A 22,781-nucleotide genomic window follows, 5' to 3' on the forward strand; every position below is an offset into this window, starting at 1 on the left:
CCTGCCTGGATTTGCAGGTACTTTAGCAGAGAAGGGAGAAACTCAAATGAGAGAACAAGTACTCTCTTATTCAATGTGCATCTGTGGTTTTGCAGGTTTTTCCACTGAAAATGTCCTCTGAAGTTTCCTTAGTGACTAGGCCAAGATGTGTCAAAGAGGTATTTGATTCACAGCCTTAGAAAAAGCACTTCTGTGTTTTCTTCTCCACCATTATCAGTTCTCTGTGGTATCCACCTTCCCTCACTGACTCCTACCTGTTGCTGGCCACATCACTCCTTGGGCAAGTCCTCGCCTCCTCTCCAAACAGCTTTTGGTTCTTCCTTCCCCCCCTCTTTCACGGTCCTGCAAACCACTGTCCCAGCTGTATCCTTCAGACAATATTTCCTCCTCCTGTGTCAACTGTCCCTACCTCTTTGCCAGCCCATGGGCTGCCATTTGTGGTACTGAGAGGAAGCCATCCTGTGTGGAGGTGACTAAGAGTGACTCAGTCCTGTGATCTGTCCACCAGCAAGAGAGAGTTTGTTTCTAATATTTCTGCCCAGATTTATTGGTTCAGCTTCCTTCCAGATGAACTCCCCTTGGCCCCTCAGCACAAGAGAGACATGGAGTTCCTGGAGCAAGTCCAGCAGAGGACAACAAAGATGATGAGGGGACTGGAACACTTCACTTATGAGGAAAGGCTGAGGCAGCTGGGTCTGTTCAGCCTTGAGAAGACTGAAAGAGGACCTCATCATTGTCTGTAAGTATCTGAAGGGGGTGTGCCAAGAGGATGGATCCAGGCTCCTCTCAGTGGTGCCAAGCAACAGGACAAGAGACAATGGGCAGAAACTGATGCACAGGGAATTTTATCTGAATATAAGGAAGAATTTCTTTACAGTGCAGGTGAATGAGCAGATTTCCCAGAGAGTCTGTGGAGTCTCCCTCACTGGAGATACTCAAGAACCATCTGGACATGATCCTGTGCTATGTGCTCTGGGATGACCCTGCTTGAGCAGGGAGCTTGGACCAGATGACTCACTGTGGTGCCTTCCACCAGACCCATTCTGTGATTCTGTGAACAGAGGTGTCAGACAGCCATGCCCTCCCTCCATTTATGATAAGGAGAACAATGGTTCCTACCCTATGTTGCTCTAATCATCACTATCTCAGGCGCAGCTCAGTGCTGGACTGTGCATGAGATGGGATCTGACTTAGGCACCATGAAGTTCATCCTGTGACAGCTATTCTGGGAAATATCTGAGAGATTTTAAAAATTTTTCTTCAAAATTGGCAGGATCCCTAGCAGAAAGGAAGAAGTTTCAGCCCTGCCTTGCTGTGCTGGTGGTTGACCTCTGCATGCATAAGGCACCAGGGCTGCATGGCCTGGGAGATGTCTCTTCCCTTCATGCTGGCAGTCAGAGGCCTCTCAGCACCTCCCAGCCAATGCCAAGAGCAGAAGCAATGCTGACAAAGCAGACTCACATGCAGAAACCCGTGCCTGCTCTTCTTCTTCAGGGTAGGTGCAAAGGTTGTTCAGTCCTTCTGCAGCCAGACTCTCTGCAGCTCAGCAGCCCCTCACAGCCTGATTCATAACTCTACGTGCAGTGGGACTGAAGTGACAAAGCTGAGGCACAGATTTTCATATGCAAAGTCTTGGTTCAACCTGCAGCAGATGGGGACTAGTTCACCTCTAAGCAATACTTTGTTGTTTAATGTCACACACAACGGTTCAGGGGAATGAAATAAAAAAATGTTAGTCCCCTTGCTGAACCTCCAGGTCTGTGTAACATTCTGCTTCTGGGGATATTCAAATCCTTTCTCACCAAAGATGGATATGAAATTGCATCTTCCATCACACGACCGAATACCCTGTTCCCTGGGCTAAAGACAGCAGCTCTGACATGCCTCTGCAGCCTCACTTTCCTGTTAGGCAAATTGAGCTTTCATCATAGATATTTTGAATGTCCTTTGAGTTCAGATGCTGCTGCAGAGCAGGGGTTCTCATACCACAATATGCCCACAATGCTGAGGTGAAAGGGAACCCCTTCATCCTGCCCTCTATCCATTTGCATCTAGCACTTCCTCCCTTTGAAAACCAAACCAGCCTCCCCAGACAGCTCAAAACATCTGGGCCACGTACATCACAAGTTCAGACCAGAGATGACACAACGAGGCACAAAACCCAAGAATAAAACAAACAAGAGATTGACCCATGCACGTGATTCTGCCTCTGGTTTCTACCTCAAATGCCCTATGGCAGTAGCTAAGCCCACCAAAGCTGCATTGCAGAAGCCTTTGAGCACAGGGATTAAGGCAGATCCCCTGACTCCACCTCCACCGGATCTGTGCACAGGGCATCCTGTGTGCAGCACCCCCGGGCTGTCTGTGCTCTCTAAGTCCTGCAAAGTACTGCAGAACCGCTGGAGGAGGAGGAGGAGGCCTTTCCTGTTTCTTGCTTGAGGCTCCCAAGTTTGTTGGTAAGATGCAGAGCTCTGTAAGGTGCAGAGGAATTAAACTCCCCAGTGTACATAAGGAAGCTCCTGAAAAGCTATACCTATAATGAGCTGTGTGCACAGCAAACACAGTCACTGGGGACACTGCTTTTACTCCCAGGCTTGTTTGCAGAACCAGAGATTCATTCATGTCCTATTTTGTTTCCCTGCAGCCCTGAGGAAGAGTCATGTCGCTGTGCCCGGTTCCTGCAGCTGGCCAAGACAGACTTCAGACACTCGTGCAGCAGGTCAGTGCCCCGACACTGTGGTCTGGACCACAGATGTGCACGACACTGGAAACACCTACAATGCAAAGACTGTTCACAGAGGTCTCCCCAGAAGACCTTCCCTCTCTTCCATACTGCAGAGAAAGGAATAAACCCTTCCTAGGTAGGAGCAAGCTATAGCCATAAAAAGGAGCAGTTTTCCAACTGAGGGAAAGTGAGCAGTGGTCTTGGCAGGAGATACAGCCCTGCACATTCTGGGACTGGCATAAACCAGGAATTCAAAACCACACACACCACTGACATGAGGATCCTGGAAGGCAGGTGTGAGTTTGCTCTGCCTCGGTTCTGGGCCAGTGTAAGGTGAGCCATCTCTTATCCTCAAAGCTGTAGTGTGACAGGGTCTAGGATGGGACCCTCTGGCTCCCCAGTACTTCAGAGGGGCTGATCCCTGTGCTCACACCTTCACACAGATCAACACCAACACTGCTTCATTCAGTCTTCCAGTCCAGTGCTACAATCTCTGCCCATACCCAGGGCAAAAGCAGCAAGGTATTCTGGCACCTTAGACCCTTCTCCTCCCTCTGGGGCTCAGCCTTCAGCTCTTAGCATCTATCCTGTACTTCTGTAGTCCTTTTTCAATGCACAAAAGCCACAAGAGCATCCAGCAGAAGTCAGGCATACATTTTTATACTTTACCTCTGTACACACACTCATTCAAGAGATCATCTGATGCAGACAGTTCTCTTCCCTGGCCCCATGGATGGTGAGAGCATGACTTGCTCTGACCAACAACTGCATCTTCTGGGTAAGCTTACTGACTACAACATCCAAGGCTCATTCATTTTTGCTGCACCATCTCAGACCTGCTTACCTCATGCTGTTCTGATCCCAAAGCTTCACAGATATCTCCTATCCTGGTGGAAATATCTATTGATGATGGGTCCATTTCCATAGGGAATGATTCTTAGCAATCAACCTGACTGGTTAGGCATTGCATTGGTTAAACTCAGAGAAAGGAGATTTTTTGAGCTTACTTACTTATAAATACAGAGACTTTGTCCTTAAATGAAAGAAAAGGGGAGTGGGAAATAACATATTTGCATAAAAATTCAGGCTATTCACTTACTGCTTTATTTAGTAAAATAAATGGAGAATTTCATGTGACATGAAGCAACAAATCTGTTCGTAGTATCAGGAAAGGCTGACAGTGGATCCCAGCATGGCACCAAAAACCAAAAGAATGAGGGAAACAGATTCCTGGGAACTACTAGCTTTACCTCTGATATTGCCATTTCACTATGTCACCTTTTGTTCCAACAGAGTGGCATGGAAGGACACACTGTAGGGCAATACCAGAGGTCCTGGAGTACTGAAAAAAGAGTTCTGGAGCCAACAAATGAGAAGAGATAAGAGAGAAGATATTCCTGGAGAGGACAGAAGGCATAAATGTACATAGAATGACGATGGGAATCCATGACTGACTTGGCTCAGGAATTGCTGAGCTGTAGGGCAGGGTGAACTCCTCATACACCAGAAGCAGATGACTCTGGCTACAGTCATCCTCTTGGCTGAGAAAGAATCAGAGTTCTTCATTGAGGGGCTTCTCCTCAGATTTGTCTTCTTTCTAAAACACATTAGAGGCATGAAATCAGTTTTGACATTACTTGGCTTGTCCGCATAGAGATAAAGAAAACAAAATAACTCAAATGCCTCCCTCTGCTGTCTATGCCACTGCCCTATCTCATTTCCATCACACAACACAAAGCCTCTGTGCTACAGGAGGATGAATTTTGACAGAGAGAGAACCCTTAACACTGAATGAACATGGATATTTAATTGTCCCTCTCCCAGCAGAGACCTCTGGTAGAGTCCTAAGGCCTTATCTGTACACTCTGTTTTGTATTCTTCCTGATAGATTTAATTCCTATCCATGCCACTGTCTCTCTGACCTGCTCTCATACACTGCCATCCACCACCTCCATTCTCAGCATCCAAAAGCACCCTTCACTTTTTCTCCCTAGCTGCTGTCCCCAAAAGATAGATGCTTCACAGAGACCTTCAGACAGCTGCAGAGACCAGTGAGTTCTTGCTGTAGACTAGAAGGTAGAGGTCAATGAAGACAGAGGCTCTGCAAAGACATCCATCTCTGCTCTGCCCTAAATCTAATGTTTTTCTGATATTCAGGTGCAAATGTACATGAAAGAGGAAGTGACAGGGATGGGGAGGAGTTCAAGGAACTGAAGTCACCTTCTTCAAGAGCCTGGTAAACAACAGCATCAGGACCCCCCATTACCTTTTGCATTCTTTGAAGGAAACGATTACAGAAGTCCTGTACACGCTCAATGGAGATTTCATCCAGAGTCAACACGTCATGCTCATCATCTGGTGTGTGGAATACAGCCAGAGCTGGCAGCTGGGACTTCTTCAGCTGGAAGTATGACACTACTCGTTCATTGCTCTTCAAATTGGTGTCTAACAGGACAAAGAGAATCTGTGGTGGAAATAGGAAAGGAGCTGTGAGAAAAACAGAAGCTGAGAGAGAGAACAGATCACCAAAGAGTGATAATATGAAGATTTACAGTGATATTTTTATAAAGAGTTTGAGAAAACCATCCATACTCTGTTAGGACACCACTTTCCTTGGCCACTATCTAGCAGCTCCATGAAGCGCATTTGTCTGTATTTTATCAAGTCCAGACTTACACTACCAAACAAAATGTCTTCTTTCACCTTCTTTAAAAATACATCTACAGTATAACATGTCTTTTATCTTAACAGCAAATGTCAAAGAAGCTGAATCCTTTATTTGAATGTTATTTGGATGAGATGCTCACATCCATGCAAGACCCAGAGTAAAAAGGGGTTTTGATGTGGGAAGAATCAAACTCAATTGCAAGAGTGTGGGAATGAAGTACAGGGCATCAGGAGCCTGCAAGGATAAGGACGTGAGAGTACCAAAACCAAAGGACATATTTAAGTGAGCTGCAGTGAGCACAAATGAAGACACAATGATTTGGGAAACAGAAGTTGTTGGCAAGGCACCAATGTCCACACAGCCCAGCTCGGTGGAGCCTTGTTAAGACCTGGAGAGAGAAGCTCAACAAGGAATAAGCCAGGATGAGAATGACCTACAGTTCTCTGTGCTTCCGAAAACTCTTGGAGAGCAAGATCAAACCAAGGATTAGGATTCTGCTGGGATGATCAGAAGACAGACTTTGGTGACAAACTCTATGATTTTATTTTTAAGAGCTAAGTTTCAATTTAGATCTTAAAGGTGCAGTAGGAATAGGTATGAATTTTAAATTCTGGAATCTGAAAGATTATCAATAAAATATATAGCTACTTCTAAAAATTTTTGTTGATTTATACATTAATATTAAATACAAACATCATGTATAAAATTCATAAAAGAAAATTAACACAGCAATTAAATAATTTACTCAGTGACCTGATTAAATAGAATCCCTCAATAGATGAGATCCAAGTCATTGAAATAAACATCCAGCCAGCATGTGTCATTTTATCTTCTTTTTACCCTGTGCAATCTACTGGGCCTAGCATATTCAGTGTACATATGGACAAGGCTATGGCTTCACTTGCACAGGAAGAATTTAAAAAAAAGAAGCACTATAATGTGAAGATTATGTGCCCAGTTCCCAGGCTGTGACTCATGTTTTTCTTTCTTTTCAATGAAGAACACTCAAGTTAGTTCCAAACTTGTTTTCTTCTCTAAAAATAAACTTAATCAATCCTAAATTCTTCACTTATTAAAGTTATGTTCTATAAAAAAACCAAATATATCTGGAAACTTTACTAGGCAACAGCCTATGGGAAGGAGGATAGTTAGGCTGCTGTAAGGTTTAACTTCAGTTATATAGTGAAATACAGAAACAGGAATGGCATTTTCACTGGATATATGGTATTTACCATTTGTAATTTCTCTTCCAAAAGTCAACTGTGCCCCAAGAGCAAAAAGCTAGTGAGCAGACAGGTTGTGGGGTAATTGTCCCAGAGTGCTTAATTCATCTTTTTGCAGGATAAAACATCAAGCTAGAGAAGGGTCACGAGATTAAGGTTAACAGGTTTAGGGACTTGATCTAAGAGGCTTTAAGATGGAACAGCAATATTTAATGCTTTAGGGCTTGCCTTCCAACTAGCAAGCTGGAAACAGAGGCCAGAGTTGGAGGGAAGCACTTTCAGAGTGTCAGTACAGGAAATGTACATTTTCACCAGTTCATCTCTTATAGAGATTCACTAGACAGCAGTGTTTTTTTAATCAAATGTTAAAGAAGTAGTCATGAATTTTTTTTTAAGTATTGTTAAGTTGTGTCATTTTTTATATAAAATCTCCGCTACATTTAAAACAGATGAATAGCATTTTAAAATGGTGATAGGAATAAATGTTAGTCAACATTCTTCACTTCATCAAGCTTCCAGACTTTGTTAAAGCCACCAAAACTAAAAAGGTGTATGTATTTTATCCATGAACACAAAGAATAGAGTAAGAATAAAAGAGTAAAAGGAGTAAAAAGGTTGGGGTTTAGAACTCCAAATGCCTTCTTCCTCACAAGAACAAACAGAAACACACAAACTGGCCCCTCAGCTAGAAAGGCTGAGATATCATCATCATTCAGAGTTACTGACTTGGATCTCTCTAATGACTCCCATTTGGCTCACAGAGTTAGAGCGTGCCAAAATACAGCAAAGTTTCCATTTCCACCTATATTCAAAAAATACAGGAAAGAGAGCAATTGCATTTGGTCACTGTAGCTCAAAAGAAGACACCTTAATGCCTATCAGGATGATGCCTTCCTGGGAAGTGCTGTGACATGGGATGGAACCTCCTTCAGCAGAAGGGCTCGACATGCATCCTGTGCTGGTTGTGCTGCAGGAGTCCTGCCAAGGCCTGTGTGGCCTCAAGGTCACACCTGTGGGGCAGAATGTAGGATGTGTTGGCCCAGAAGCCACAAGCACTGGAAGCCTGATCTCCACAGCAGCTGAAAACCAAGAAAGTTTCTCAGTTGGCACATTTCCATGATGGATGCCATCTCATGCAACTGGCATTTTCTCATGAGGAATTTATTTTGTTCTGAGATTCCCAGTCAGCTCCAATCATAAAGAATGAATGCAGTAACCATGGAAAACTATATTGACCATGAGGCAGGATTCACACTGCCTAACTTCTGCCGTTCAGATCCCAGTCTTGTCTCAGCCAGTCATCTATGTAACCTCTACAATAAACAGTAACAGGAACTTCATTCCACCTATTTTAGAAGGGAAGGCAGCATATGCCTGTCCTTCTCTTTCAGTGCTGAGAAGAGCCTAAAACCTTTACTCAGATCCTTACCAAAGCTGCAATTCACCAAAACAAATCCCACTTATAATGGCAACTCTCATGTCACTGCTAGAAATCAGTTAGCTCCATACCGAACAGAAAGTTCACTTTCTGTTTCATACTATCTTGTACAATAGCTGGTTGGGGTTTTTTCATTCTGAAATTATTTCCATGAAATTTTTTCATTTTGTAGCAATCTTCTTGCCTATGTTCAGATGTGCTGCTTCAGGCAGTGAAGGATATCCTGCATGCATGAGGAACTCCTGACACAAAATCTCCCCTTCACACATGATATTATCTGTGCACTGTCACCTGCAATAAGGTGCCTTTCAGAAAATTTTGTATACTGGTGTTGTCTTGGTATTTTGACAACTTGATTCCTAGCCCAGTGCTTTTAGAACATCAAGTTCCTGGTAGATAGTGAGATATGGAATGATGTTATTGCCCAAAGAAATAAAGTTAATTGAAAATAGCACTGCAATGATAGAAACCAATTTGACATTGCTTAGTTTTTCCTCTAACAAACAGAAAGGGTGGTCAAGCCTTATATCCAAGGTTTGAGCTTCAGAGAGCTGCAGTCTTCATTCTTCTGTATAAGCTAAAAGACCAAATTCTGAAGTTTGAGTAATTTCTTACATCAAAAAAAAATCAGTCCTGAATTAAAAAAAAAAGACAGCTATAAAAACAACTCTACTGCAGATATCTATTAAGTGACATTAAAAGTCCATATTTATGGGCTCCTCTGTTTATGGCTAAAAGAGGCATCTCTAAATACTATCTCTTTCAGTTCTGGAGCCATCAGTGTCTGACAAGAAAAGTTAAAATTGTGCAAATGACTATTTGCAAGAGAAAGGGCATTAGCTTTTAATTTCCATAGAAGAACTCTTGAAGGACACCAAGAGTTTCTTAGAAAGCATTTCTAAATGGACCTACATGTAAATTTAAAGGGAGTTTACAAACATCCCTACCCAAATAATTTTGATATTGGAAACCAGTTACGTCAGATGCAAAAAAAGTTGCTCTTGTTATTTCCAGCATGACCTTACTGAGACTTCTGCAAACACCCGTGAGTTACACCAGCTGTAATTATCATGTTCTACTCTGATACTGTGGAAAGAAAACTAAGTATGACTATGCTAGTTTGGCTCAGCAATGCAAACCCTGACATTTCCTTTCCAGTGCATTTCCATTCCTTGCCTGGACTCTTGGCAGTACTTTCTCAAATAAGCACATATTTTATTGAAGATCCAAGAAGGCTGGTGGATTTACTCTTGCAGCTGCAGTGCTCTGAACTCTGTTTACCATTATCCACCCACAATTGTTTCTCAAAATCTGCTAGAAAACTACCATATTTCTTCTTATTGTTGTCAGCCTATGCTGGCTCAGCATCATCTACCATTTGTATTTTTCCTTCCAACATCTTATAGTGCTCAGGTTCCACAATAAAATCTAGAAACATCTAGAGTGCCTCCAGGCAGTCACTGCTGCTCCAGGTGCAGTTCAGGCTGTTTTCAAATTACAGTCCTCACCATACTGCCTCATGGACTCTCCAGCTGAAAATCTCAGCTACCCCTCAGGCAGAAGTGAAAATATCATAAACCAGAGATGAAAGGACCATAATCCAGAAACTGACAGGTGAATCACTTCCTCATGATCCATTAACGGTTGGACTCAATCATCTTAGGGGTGTTTTACAAGCTAAATTATTTCACAATTCTATGGTTTTCTTCACTCTTTGGAGCCAGTCGCTCAGCAGCAGCAGCAGCTCCTTTTCATTTCTCCACCCAAGTAACAAGTTTCTCCTTTCCCTCCCACTAGTGATGACAATGACAAGGACTGCTCTTCCATCAGCGTGCAGCAGAGGTGTGTGATAGGATTGGTACCCCTTCTCCTGCTTGGGAACCCTTTCAAGGCTCTGTGTTTTGCACTGGCTTGTAGAAATGTTGCAACATACACCAAGTGTCCCCACTCTGTTCTGACACTCTGCAGTCACTGTAAAGCAGTGCTGGATGCAGTGGTACGTGCTCACAGGGAGCCTGAACACCTCTCCACTGCACAGCAATGATTCCTTGCTCAAACCACTGACAGCACTAACCTGTCAGCACAAAAAAGCCTTTCACCACTATCCCACAGGACAGGAATTATTCACTGGTAATGCTGAATAAAATTCAGGTCAAGAATCTTGCATTTATTCTCAGACAATCTGCAAGCCACTAAAAGGCAAAATCTAATCAATACTTTACTTATTTTGAAGCAAACCTCAGTTAACAGAAATTCACATAGGAAAATTAGCCAACAGGGATTTTCATGGTATTGTGCAGTGGCTGCCACTGATACCCAAACTAATTCAGGTCTTTCTATACAACAGAGAAATGGAGACGAACCTAAGTGGGCTTATCACTCTGCTTACTCCTTACTATCCAGACCTAAAAGCCAAAGAGAGGGATCCTAGCACTCTCTGGCTGCTTTCTAGGAGGGCACTCTAAAACACAGTTTATTCCTCAGAGTGCCACTCCTTCAGGAAAAACAACTTATTAGACTCTAAGTCACTTCATCTCTGTGTTCTCAAGTACCACAGCAGTGAAGTGGAAATAATTAGCCAAATCCCCACATCCTTAATGTTTATATTTTACTCTGGCAAACTTGTAGACTGATTTGGTTGGAAACTTGCCTGCAGAAATAAAAAAAATTAAATTTGGCTTGCTAAGAATTCATAAATTGTCTGAACTTCAGTACAACAATTTATCCAATGTTTTGTGAAGTATTTCTAGGAAAATTATAGCCATTTTCTCAGATCTAGACAAGTCACATGAAGACTAGATGCAGCTGCATCAGCAAAGGACACTGATGCTAAACAGCATCATGTTAGAAGAGACAGCTGCTAGGTGGAGACCTGTATCAGACTCTGCTTCTCAGGGAGAACAGTTTTAATTGGTGTCACTTTAACATACATCTTACAATAGATAAATGGAATTTTACAGATAAATGAGTTTTCTTTTATAACTACATATACATCAAAGCAAAACGCTTTTGAAGTGACCTTTTGATTTTGATGCATAGTTTCTGCCCAGGCTCTTGCCAATGGGTAGGAAAGACATAAAGGTCCAAAGTAGTCCTGCCATAAGCAGTCTCAAGACTTTTGAAAGTGCATGGTTCTGAGGTGGTCCCTGAATTTGAAGCTGAGGGTATACTTGATTTCTAATCTGTCCCTTCAATACCAAAACCAGGTGCATGCAGATGTTCTAGTTATCAAATCACAGCTCTTTCCAGCTCCACACTTCTCAGAGGAAGATCTCTTCATGCCTCTCAGCTTATCCTTCCCCACTTCTATGATATTCTGCCCCCTCCCATCTGCTGTTCTCCCTTGCCATAAATGCCTTCCTGTTGCTCCCAATCCTCCTTTGCTTCTGTCGCTTGGACACAAATTCCACTGTAATCCAGCTGCTGGCAGAGAAGCAGACATAGGATGATTTACTATTTGGGGAGCTCTGTTCACAGAAGGATGGGATTCAAGCAAAATTTCTCTGAAACACCTCATCTATCTCATCACCTTAGTGTAGAAAATCTAAGCAATTAATCTGCAGCTCCTTTAAAATAGCCATTTCCCCAGGACCCAACCAGAAGTCTAAGGGTTAAGAAGTGCTGACATTATTTGCTATCTGGTCACTTATATAAGGCTCCTTGGCATCCTTCAGGCTGTAGATACAAATTCACCTATCACATCAGTGCAATGCAACTGTTGCCAGACTGAAGTGCAGCAGCTGTGTGTCATCTGCCAGTGCAAGGGAACACGACTGGACTAAAAGAAACACGATGTTTCACCAAGAGAGCAGAGGAGCAGGATACAGAGGATATTTTCCCCGTGAGGCGGCAAACTGGCAAAAGGTGAACAGAACCAACCCCTCCATTTAATTATCCAGATAATCCTCTTCTCCTGCTACTTGACCTTTGCTCTCATAATTCACAGAGGAGATTACGCACTCACCATTCATGGCAGAATTCACTGTTCTTTCTTCCTCCCTAACAGTCCTGACAGTCCTAACTCCCTAAATCTTTCTCTCTGTTTGGGCTTACCTTCCCCTTGTAGAGCTCTGCCGCTGCCCGAAACTTGCGCATTCGCTCAGGGTGCTTTGGGGACATCTTGTCTGTGATCAGGAGGAGGTTAAACTCGAGTGAACTCTGCATCACACCTATGGCGGTCTGGCCAGCACAGAGAGAAACACACACAGGCAAGGTGATTGAGAACATTCAATTTGCATTGGATGCAGTGTCAGAGGGACATAAGCCCACATGGCTCAGCTGTGGTTTCTTTGCAAATCAGCATCACAAGCAGGATGGGGTTTTTTAAAGCAGGGGAGATCCAGTCTGGGCTCTTTGCAGAAGCACTTAACCTCCTGGCTTTGCTTATTCCCCAGACAAGAGTCTGAAGACCACAAAGGTCCCTCACTGGCCTCAAGACAGTGACTAGGCAAGAGGAGTAGGGCTAGGGCAGAATACAGCAAGCTGAAAACTAGAACAAGGATGCGAAGAGCAAGGCCGGCAAACACTGAATATAAGGGTGTCCTAAATTGCTGAAGCCTAGCATCTGCCTGAAATGTGAGCAAGTAAGTGGGAAGGATTTGTGGTGTAAAGGTTGTCCTTATTATCTTTCTTTAGTGTTACACTGTGTGTAGGATGGGAATGAGTCCAGAGCTTCAGCAACCCGATGGCCTTCACACTCCTGGGTGCTGAGGGTTAAAATTACCTCTGCAGTCCCACAGTGAGAGAAGACCCTGGGCAAGGGCCAAGAGGGCACTACACACTGGCCCTCTGTGAGGAGACAGGGCTGGCACTGCCCAAGAAGCCACGGCATCATCTCCATGAACTCGCTCATTCGTCATCTCACTTCTCTTTCTGCCTGCTTCCTGCAGCCTCTCCCTCAAATTAAACAGTAGTGGGGCCAGACCTGCTGCCTCCCCCGTGCCACCAAAACCACAGAGGCACAGACTGTGCAGCTCCCTGTCAGTGGGACCAGAAAGTTTCCACATGCTCCAGGAGCAACAAGGAAGGGGTCAGGGAGTGCATGCTGGCCAGGGTGGGGCATAACAGAGCATCCAGCTTCTGGCAGACGGGACTCTGCTGTTAGCTTAATGTTTATCAGATATTTTATATCCCTTCACTTTTCTGATGGTGTGCAGCTGAGACAGATGACAGTAGAGGGGTTGCAAGCTAAGCTGGAGAACATTAGAAGACCTCATAGGAGAGGATGAGGCTGAAGGTGAGGGTGAAGCCAGCCGGCACCAAGCCCCATGACAAGCCTGGAGTGAGAGCGGACAGGGTTGGAGCAGCAGTTCCTCCAGCAGCTGCATGCAAAGGTGTGCCTGTCCACACAACCCTGTGTGAGAGCGATCAGCAGAGCTCATCAGCACGGCTGGGCCACATCTGACTGTCCTGAAAAGCCCATAGGGTAAAAATTGCCTAAAAACTCCTGAAGTATGTGGGAGAAACAGTTAGGGCCCCAGAATGGGGAGAGAAACTCTTGGCAGCACTTGGTGCGAGCCGTGTGACCCCATTATCTGCTGACCTGCAGCATTTTTGGATGCAAACAGCATATGCACTGGGAATAAATATTTATGAAAAACCAAGCTACCTTAGGGAAGCTGGGAGGGCTTTGGGCCAGGGACTGCAGGAGGCACTGTTAATTGCAGCACCTTGATAGCGCTCCAGAGGGTCTGGAAAAAAACTGCAACAACATCTGTACTGACAGTCAGGGCAGAGGGGACCAGCTGAACAGCTGAGGAATTCTCAGTCAGGGAGACAGACAGCCTGGGTGCCAAACAGAACACCATGCAATTAGAACCCAAAGCATCAGCAGAAATGCATAAAGAAAGAGACGTGGTCCCATGAATTGCAAAAGGATGCAATAGGGGCTCCCTTTAGGATGAATAGGGAAGGTCTGGGAAATTACAAAGATAAGAAGAACATCCCTGCTGATGTGACTTGGATGTTCTTAAAGGGCTGTTAGGCCAGTGGGGCAGGATAGAGCAGTCCCCAGAAATATTCTGTGATTTCAAAATGTATTTTTCCCTTTTGAAGATGAAAAACAATTTTTTTTTTCTTTTTTGTTACAGAAAAAAAAAAAACTCCTACCATATTTCATTGTGGAAAAAAAAAGTTAAATTTCAAAACAAAATACTCTCTACTGGTGGGCTGTGACTGAACTGACTGAATGTGTCAGTTCTCTTAGATGATCCTTGGGTTTATCTTGATAAGGTTTAGCTCTGAAACAGGTTGGGTCATTCTTCTCTGATGTAAGCTGAGCCTGGTCAGCACTGCTGTAGCTATCCAGAAGGCCACAGAATACCCTATCAGCAATGATAAAGTCTCAGCCTTGCAGCAACTGGGGCTTCTAAGACCCACTGACTTCACAGCAATGAGCCCAGGGAACTGCTGAGATTTCAGAGGAACCTAAATCCTCGGTCAACCTCTACAGCAGGGAGGAGCACTGGGACCCTGCCACTGCCAGTCAGATGGGTGAGCCAATGAAGATGGCCAACATGGAAGCACTCTAAGCCTGATTTTGTATGTGGTTTGTTTGATTGAGTGTTTGTTTGTTTGTTTGTTTGTTTTGGTGGCGATTGTTGTTGTTGAGCTGATGAATTCTGGAGGAATGGATGGAAGGGATGGGAAAGATTTTGCTTGGGAAGTTCCCAAGCTGCTCTTGAATATGTGTTCAAATTTCTTGGCTCACATCAAGCCCAGTGTCTGAGTGATGCAGAAAAGCCTGCCTTCTGAGAACAGGTCATCTGAGCTTCCATGTTTCTCAAGGTTTGTCAAGGAGAGGGCGTTCTGGCTGAGCTGGCTCTGCAGGCATGGCACAACACGGCAAATATCCGTGGGAGGAAGCAGAGCTGTGCACAAGAGTAGTAAGAAATGGAGTTCTCTGCCCCTCAACACCCCAAATTTACTAGAGAGCTAAAGAAATTGTGATGACTCCCTCTCCCACCACACTCATGCCCCAGCAAATCTGCTTCCAGTCCACACGTGGAGAAGCAGCGAAGAGCTGTGTGGCTCCCTCAGTCCCATCTACACCATTGCTCCAACCCTCACACACATCTGGGTATACAAACTGGGGCCAGAGGACACCGTGAGGAGGAGGCCAAGCGCAAGGGTGAGGAATGCAGGGAGCTGGTAATTACCACAGGGTTGTACTCAGTCACCAGGCGGAGCTCGTTCATCCGAACGAAACGAGTCAGCTTCTTGGCATCAACATCTCTGTTGTTCATATCCAGATCCCTCCGGTCATTGTCTACCTGAAGACATGCAAAGACACCTACAGTGACAGCCGTCCTCTCATCTCAGCACCTCCTCCAGAGGCACTGGTTGCACTCCCTCACAGAGATACCCACCCCCTGGGGCACCACCACCCTCTCTCCCCCACTACGTAATCCCCACCTCTTCCCATCACCACTTCTGGAGGTCTAGAACCTACAGGGGCCAGCCTGAGATAAGAATCTCCCAGCATTCTCCAGCCTCCCACGGACAAGGCAAACTCATGGTATAACAGAAGTCTCTTAGGACTCCAGACATCCCTACACTATCAGCTCTCAATGCACTGGAGACAGGGAGAATTAGCTGACAAACTATTCTAGGCATTGTGCAGAGAGGTCATTAAATAGTCTAACTCCTCACATCAATATTGGCTTTATGTCCCTTTTAAAAATCTTCATCTGCTTATTCTGTTTCTTCTACAAGTAATAAACATTGGCATCATCTGGTATGGAATTCCTGGAAACATTGTGCAAGCAGGAAATCTCTCCAATAAAAAGAGAATTTTTCTTCCAGCACAGCAGGGAAAAAAAAGAAAGAAAAAAAGAAAAAAATAAAGCCCAGCATATTTCAGCTTTAGAGGAAAATCCATCCTGCCACACATCTTCCCACACTTCATCCCCTCAAAGTGATGTGATTTTATTGAGATGTTCATGACCTGGTAAACAGAAAAAAAGCAGGCAACCATTGAATGATAGCAACACACCAGAGTTTAAGGGCAGAGTTCCTGTGCAGTACCACCACAGGATGTGACTGAGTTAAGCCACAGGAACAGTGGTCTCTGACATGAAGTAGGATCGAAGTTTGGGATTTGAAGGCCATTGATACACATGTTGAATGAGGTTCTTGGGGCTGAGGAGCGGTCCACATGCACATCCCAGATTTTATTCTCTGCATCTGGACAACCTCTGAAAGTGCTTGTGTTAGTTTTTCCAGTGGTGTGCAAACATCTAAAGTCATTTTTGCTGTTCTGTGGTCATTGGCAAGGTGTTTGATACCAGCCACCCACCCTGTCTGACAACACAAGCTGGTGCTTTTCAGACTGTGTGGCCCAACTCCTCTCACAGATTTTCCTCCTCCATAACATGAAAGGGCAGTTCTGCCTAAGTAAAGAAGATGAGGACAGTGCAACACCTGGGTAGGTGAGATCAGACAGGCCTTGGGAACCGATCTAAAGCAGCCTGGACTCTACAGAAAGTCTTCTCTTGACTTTCATGGGCCTCTGAAAACATCTGATTTCCATTTGGGGATAATAACATCTTGAATCTGAACTCAACATTTACGTTTTTAAGAAAATAAGGCTGGAAAATAGCCTGCATTTAATAATTGAAGCTCTAGTCAAAATGTCTTTATCACTCCATATAATTAGGTTGTTAGCATCTGTTAATTATGTTCTTTTTAGGTCTATCAGGAATTCTTACTAGAATAAATCAGTGTCTTTCCACTATATACAAAAAAGTCTCACTGGTTGACACAGTCCCTCCTACTACTGTAATTATGGTTTAAACTTCTAAGCATTATATATGTTTCATACACTGCAAAGGCAAAGAAAAAATTAATTTATGCCTCTGATTCACTTCTATCCTGGTGACGCATCTTTGTATCCTTCAAATGAGTATTTGATTCCAAGTTCCTGTATCCATTCTTTTAAAATTCCTTTTTATCTCTGACCCCTTACTCCTACACATTATTCAGCACAGGATAAAAGGAAAAATAATGTGTCTGGCAATTTAAGAAAAACTGACAATCAGACAAGTGAATTGTCAACCACATTTGAACCTGACTGGTGTATTATTTTCTTGACTGTTTTCTTCCCTATTGAACAAGAGTTCAGTTGCAAAAACTGGACTCTGAACAAAGAATATTCAATATAATACAAATTCCAACAATCCAAACACTATCTTTTATCAAACTCTCTCCCAGTGCAGTCATCCTCACTATCTGCCACAGTTCAAAAACAAAGGATCTTTTCAATATTTTTGGAAGAAAACCACAATGACTAAGAACCAAAATTGAAATGGGTGTTGCTTGAAATTGCAACATCTAGCAAATAAAAGGTTAAATAAAAGGACCTGCCTACTTATTGCTCACTCTTAGATCATTCTTTTTTTAATTATTTGGATAATATTAATGGTAAACATGGTGCAGGAAATGATGAGGGGGAAAAAAAGAGAACAAACTGTCTTTATCCAATCTTTGTACAGCCTGGATCTAGAACTTGGCCAAGCTGCCATATTTAGTTTCCCCAGAACATTTCTCCCCACCTCGAGCACTTAGAGGTTTGGTGTCACAACACTTCAGTGGTTTTTAGGACATCTTGTGCTGTCTGGGGCCCCTTTCCTCTTCAGACACACCTATCTCTGCAGTTTTCAACTGCCATGCTTGTGTGAGAAGGGGCAACATGAGGAAATTGATGTAACTAGTAAAACACTTGCTCTTAGCTTTTCTTGGTACTCTTGCAGCAAATACATGGTTCTCCCCAGTATCATCTGCTTAAATTTCAGCAAACGTAGCTACACTGAGGCACCAGCACTTAGAGCTGGAGTCAACAGAGATTTGATCTTGCACAGCATCCATCCCTAAGAAACTCCAAAGCAAGATTTCTAATGCCTAAAGGATATTTAGGAAATGAGTCTGCAGACCAAAGTGTAGGGTGGCACAGCATCTCTTACCTGCACAGACCTAGTCTGGATTTGTTTTCTGTCATGATGGAAAAGTTTTGTACCCTAGGAGACAGCTTTGCCTGCCTGAAGTGACACTTGCCAAGTTCTGATATCAAGCCTGCTGTGTTGATCCATGGTAACATGGACCTAGATGCTTTTCACGTGTCTCAGGACCCTTTCCAAAACCACAGAAGCTCAATCCAAGCTAATGCCAGGCTCCGGGCAGGTCATGTAGAAACACAGGCATTGCTCCTTGCAGAGCACTGGGTGCTGAACCAGATCCACAGGGCAAACACCTGAACAGGAGACTCTTACCAGGTGTAATTAACGCTCCATGTCTCGGTGACAGGCACTCTGCAACTGGAAAGCAAAAGCCCTCTTTGGGGCAGGAAGGGGGGTGTACTTCGAGGTGGGCAGGCAGCCTGACTGCCAATGACAACCCTGTTTTTGGCTTGCCCTAAGGAGAGATGAGTTTTACGCTTTTTACCGTTGTAAGCACTCGTCCTAGAGCCTCTCCCACCCACACCAGCGGGCTGGGGGACCCGGAACCAGACGCTTATGCTGGAGATGCAGGTTTTTGCCTGGCAGCGTATTCCCGGGCAGGGAGCTGCTCGTGATGCCCCCCACGCCGCGCCGCGGGCCCACGCACCGTGCGGAACAGCGCGACAGTGTTCGCCGAGGCGCCGTAGTGAGACAGGACGGCGGCGCTGCTGCTGAGGCCGAAGGGCACCTCCGGGATCTGTCCGGCCGCCAGGCGAAACTGCTCCGCTTCGGGGCTCTGCGGCTCCTGCGGAGGCAGAGGAGAGCGGGTGAAGGGCCGAGCCCGAGCGGGGCTCCAGGGTCGCACCGGCACCGGCACCGGCACCGCCCGGGGGCGGCGCGGGCGCGACACCTGCCGGCCGCCCGGGGCAGCGCGGGCGGGGTGCTCCGGGACCCACACACCCCTACCCGCCCACACACACCCCGCCCTACACACCCCTACCCGCCCACACACCCCGCCCCACACACACCCCGCCCCACACACCCCGCCCTACACACCCCGCCCCACACACCCCTACCCGCCCACACACACCCCGCCCCACACACACCCCGCCCCACACACCCCTACCCGCCCACACACACCCCGCCCCACACACACCCCGCCCTACACACACCCCTACCCGCCCACACACACCCCGCCCCACACACACCCCGCCCCACACACCCCTACCCGCCCACACACACCCCGCCCCACACACACCCCGCCCCACACACCCCGCCCTACACACACCCCGCCCCACACACCCCTACCCGCCCACACACACCCCTACCCGCCCACACACCCCGCCCTACACACACCCCGCCCCACACACCCCTACCCGCCCGCTGCCGGCGACAAGCACAGCTCCGCTTCTGAGCCACAGTCGCCACTCAGTTATGGCAGGGTGGGCACCCTGCCCTGCTTACCCACATGCCCAGGGGGAGCACGCCAGGGTGGTGCTGAGCCCTTGGGCACTCAGAAAGAAGGGGACAAACCCAGAATATAGATTAGCACGTTTAAACACACACACACACACACAGGCGTGTGTGTTTATGTATATATGTGTGTGTATATAAAATAAATATATAAACGTCACAACTTTTAAACTAATCCTTATTCTAGAGCCAGGAGGTTACAATTTTGAACACCCTGCATTATCAGTACCCCGGCTCCTTTTAAAAGAATATCTTAGCTACATCCTGTAAAAAGTAGCTAATTCAGGTGTATCAAAGGATAGAAATGTGCAATTTCTCAGCAATTTGAGGTCCATTCTCTTTCCTGCAGAGAGAGCATTAACTACTACTAGCCTTTGCCTGTATTAAAGCCTCCCTTGCTATTCTGATTCCCAACTTTTCAGTGATGTATTTTTGATACTTCTATTTAATGGACATAGACATAGTGTCTGCTTGGAAATTGGTTTGTTTTTCTTTTTAGTTTGAACTGTCAGCTCAGCTGTTTGTGAGCCCAGAGAGAATGGAAAACAGAATTCTTTGTTCAAAGAAAATTCTTTTTCCAAAGAAAAACATCTCTCATGACCCATTTTGGAAATGCCAGTGCATCAACATTGCTCTGGTGAGAGCACTAAAGCCTAGGATGGGAACAATCTCACTGAGTTTTGGAGCATTCCTGAGAAACCTGGGGTTTAATCAGGCCAAGCGTGGCCCTTTCTCACAGACACACGGGGTTTCTGGAGCAGTGTGCTGTGTTTCCATCACGGCATGCTGTTCCCAGTCAGGGAGGCCGTGCTCATTATACGGGAAGCTTGCTGAGCCGCGTACAGCAGTGAATTGAAAGGCTGCAGCAGAGAAATAATTCATGGTGAGCAGAGAACATGGACTTTATTTGGATGAATATACTTTCAGGCAGAGAGCCAAGCCTTCATGGCACACATACGTCTTTATCTACTTTATCTTATTCAAACGCAGCCCTGCCATGCTTCAGGCACTGAATGCCCGACATGTCTCTGGCTGCTGCCTCGTGCCCTGGCAGCTGGGGCTGCACGGCAGCAGCCTCCTGTCTGGCTCTGAAGAATGAAATCCTGCAGCAGGAGATCACTGTGGCACAAGAGAAAAGGAGCCATGTGCCTGCTGCAGCTCAGGAAGAGGCTCTGGGTACAGCTCTGCCAGCTACCCTCGGGGAAGGAGGCGTCTCAGCACTTTCATTCTGCGTGTGCAGATTGCCTGGCTGGTTTGTACAGCTTTAGCGCTGCAAGAGCAACCCCCAAGGAGCTCCAATTGCCTGCAGGCACCGAAGTGGAGGCGGCTGGTGCTCTGTGATCAGTGCTTACAAAACTCCTGGGGCATAAGCCTCCTTCACTCCCAGACTTGTTGCTGCCTGCACTGCACAGGCAGCACCATCGATCCTCACTTTGTGGTGGGCTGTGAGATGCCACTGCCCTGTACCAAGAGCATGATGCCCTCCCTAGACTGCCCTCCAGCCCCAGGCACAGGGCAGAAGGAGGAAGGTGCTTGCAGAAGGACGTGTTTTTGAAAGTCTTAAGCCTTCTCTGACATGAGGCAGTGTGTGGGCAGCAGGGAGCAGAACGGAGCTCAAAAAAAACATGGAAAAAGGTGCAAGGAAAAATACTCATGCCATTTTGGGGCCAAGGGACTTGTACCTGTCACTCACCGTTGAATTCAATGGAATTTAGACAAAAAGAGACAGAGATCTCAAGGATATCTACTCTGGGGAACAAAGCAGTGAGACATAGCCCATGCCTACACCCTCCCTACGAGGAGGCTGCAGCCTGAGCCCAAACTCCTTTGGACTTCAGCGGACCTGTGCTATCACTCCTCCCCGAGACTTCGCTTCCTCAGCCCTATCACACAGGCAGTGCCGTACTGTCTTTGCTGACTACAGCACATAACTGATGTTCCCACTCACCCCTCACCAACATTGTTTCTCTACCATGCACATTTCTGTTTTGCTTCCCCTGCAGCATTTCCCTTTCTCCTGCACCAGGGCTCCTACAGTCTCTTTCATCTTCCTCTCTGTCTCCATCTCCTTTTCCATTCCCAGACCAAATTCCCTGTACTCTCTCTGTGACCCATCACCTAATCCCTCCACGTGCCTGTCACAGCCTCAGCACCTTTTGGGACAACAGCTGCCTTTGGCAGATGTTTGCATCACATCCAGCCTCATGCTCTCATCAGAGTGGGATAGGGCTCACGACTGGCAGAGGGGAGGTGCTGTGAACACACCTGGAAGAATCCAATGACTGCCACCTCTGCACCGCTGACGAAGGCTTCAGCATCTTCAATGTTGTTTAACAGGACAGGTTTCTCTGTGGTGCTGGCTGTGCCTGCAGAGCAAAGGTCAGGGTTGGGCAGAGTGTACACACAGAGCAGCTCAAAGAGGATGCCCCCAACACAAGCATCCCAACCTCACCCACACACCTCTCCTGCAAGCTCAACACAATGTCTGTGCAGCATACCTTGGATAAGGAGGACTCCCTGCAGCAGACCCAGCCTTTCCCCGAAGCAGGAAGAAAGCTCACTTACTGTGGGATGCAGAGTCATCACCTCCAGCACACCCCGCTCGGGAGCATCTGGTAAGCAGGATAACAAGGAGGAATGGGAAGACAAATGTGGCCACGGTACCAGCTTGCCTTTTCCTCGCCATGCCACCCTGCTCCGGTCCTCTCCTTGGCCAGAGACACGTCAGCTGCCGTGAGGACTCACAACCTCTCCTGAGGTGGTGGGAAGGGAGCAGCTGGCCCAGGCCAAAGCCTTCAGCTCCTGAGATAACTGCCTGGCTGGAGAAAGCCCCTCCCTGCTGTGCAGGAACAGCCTTGGAGAGCTGCACCAACACTGCCCTTGGTGTGTCCTCACCCACAGTACTGGACATCTCAGCTGCCCTGCACCTTTCTGACCAGGCACCCTAGCTAGGTTAAAAACATCCCTCTCCAGGTGCTGGATCCCAGAGGCTGATGTTCCACTGTGCTTGGCCAGCAGGCTAGCCACGGGGACATGCAGGTCTGCCATTAGCTCTGAGGAACAGCTGCTACGGTGTTAAAACATCAGAAGGGTATGTTATAGCTCCCTGGCTCATTCAGCTGCCATCTGGGATGAGAGGTGGGGGCTGTCTACCCCTGGAGTCTATCCCCATCACAGCCCAGACTTTGAGCTTCAAAGGATTCATGAAATTCCTGAAGGAAACAGTTCTGAAATAATTTGCTTACAGAGTAAGGCTGATGTTTTGAAGGAGGAGGGCTATTTCCCTGCTGAAATATGCTCTTAAGCCTTCCTATAATGCATT

The 22,781-nt window shown here is 46.1% G+C and overlaps 1 protein-coding gene and 1 long non-coding RNA gene across 2 annotated transcripts; one reads left to right on the forward strand and one right to left on the reverse strand.

The window, feature by feature from the left end:
• The first annotated feature begins 2,370 nt into the window (after positions 1–2,370).
• Positions 2,371–5,094, forward strand: LOC125325084. Its single transcript, XR_007203198.1, has 3 exons — positions 2,371–2,456; positions 2,645–2,719; positions 4,883–5,094. It is a non-coding gene; the product is annotated as an uncharacterized LOC125325084 (long non-coding RNA).
• Positions 3,807–22,751, reverse strand: ERP27 (endoplasmic reticulum protein 27). Its single transcript, XM_048301791.1, has 7 exons — positions 22,025–22,751; positions 21,725–21,825; positions 18,654–18,791; positions 15,212–15,325; positions 12,108–12,233; positions 4,992–5,189; positions 3,807–4,322 (listed from the first exon to the last, which is right to left on the reverse strand). Exons 1-7 carry the CDS (start codon positions 22,368–22,370, stop codon positions 4,278–4,280), a joined length of 1,068 nt encoding a protein of 355 aa, XP_048157748.1. The 5' UTR covers positions 22,371–22,751; the 3' UTR covers positions 3,807–4,277.
• Positions 22,752–22,781: the final 30 nt, after the last annotated feature.

The sequence above is a fragment of the Corvus hawaiiensis genome, chromosome 4 (genome assembly GCF_020740725.1).
Source record: "Corvus hawaiiensis isolate bCorHaw1 chromosome 4, bCorHaw1.pri.cur, whole genome shotgun sequence".
Lineage (NCBI taxonomy): Eukaryota > Metazoa > Chordata > Aves > Passeriformes > Corvidae > Corvus > Corvus hawaiiensis.

Excerpts from the sequence above, each read along its gene's own strand:
- ERP27 (XM_048301791.1), bottom strand. The coding sequence starts at position 22,370 with ATGTCCAGTACTGTGGGTGAGGACACACCAAGGGCAGTGTTGGTGCAG. Across the intron at positions 5,190-12,107 it reads CAGAGCTCTACAAGGGGAAG|ATTCTCTTTGTCCTGTTAGA; the intron begins GTAAGCCCAAAC and ends TTTCCACCACAG. Across the intron at positions 4,323-4,991 it reads TCCTTCAAAGAATGCAAAAG|AAAGAAGACAAATCTGAGGA; the intron begins GTAATGGGGGGT and ends AATGTGTTTTAG.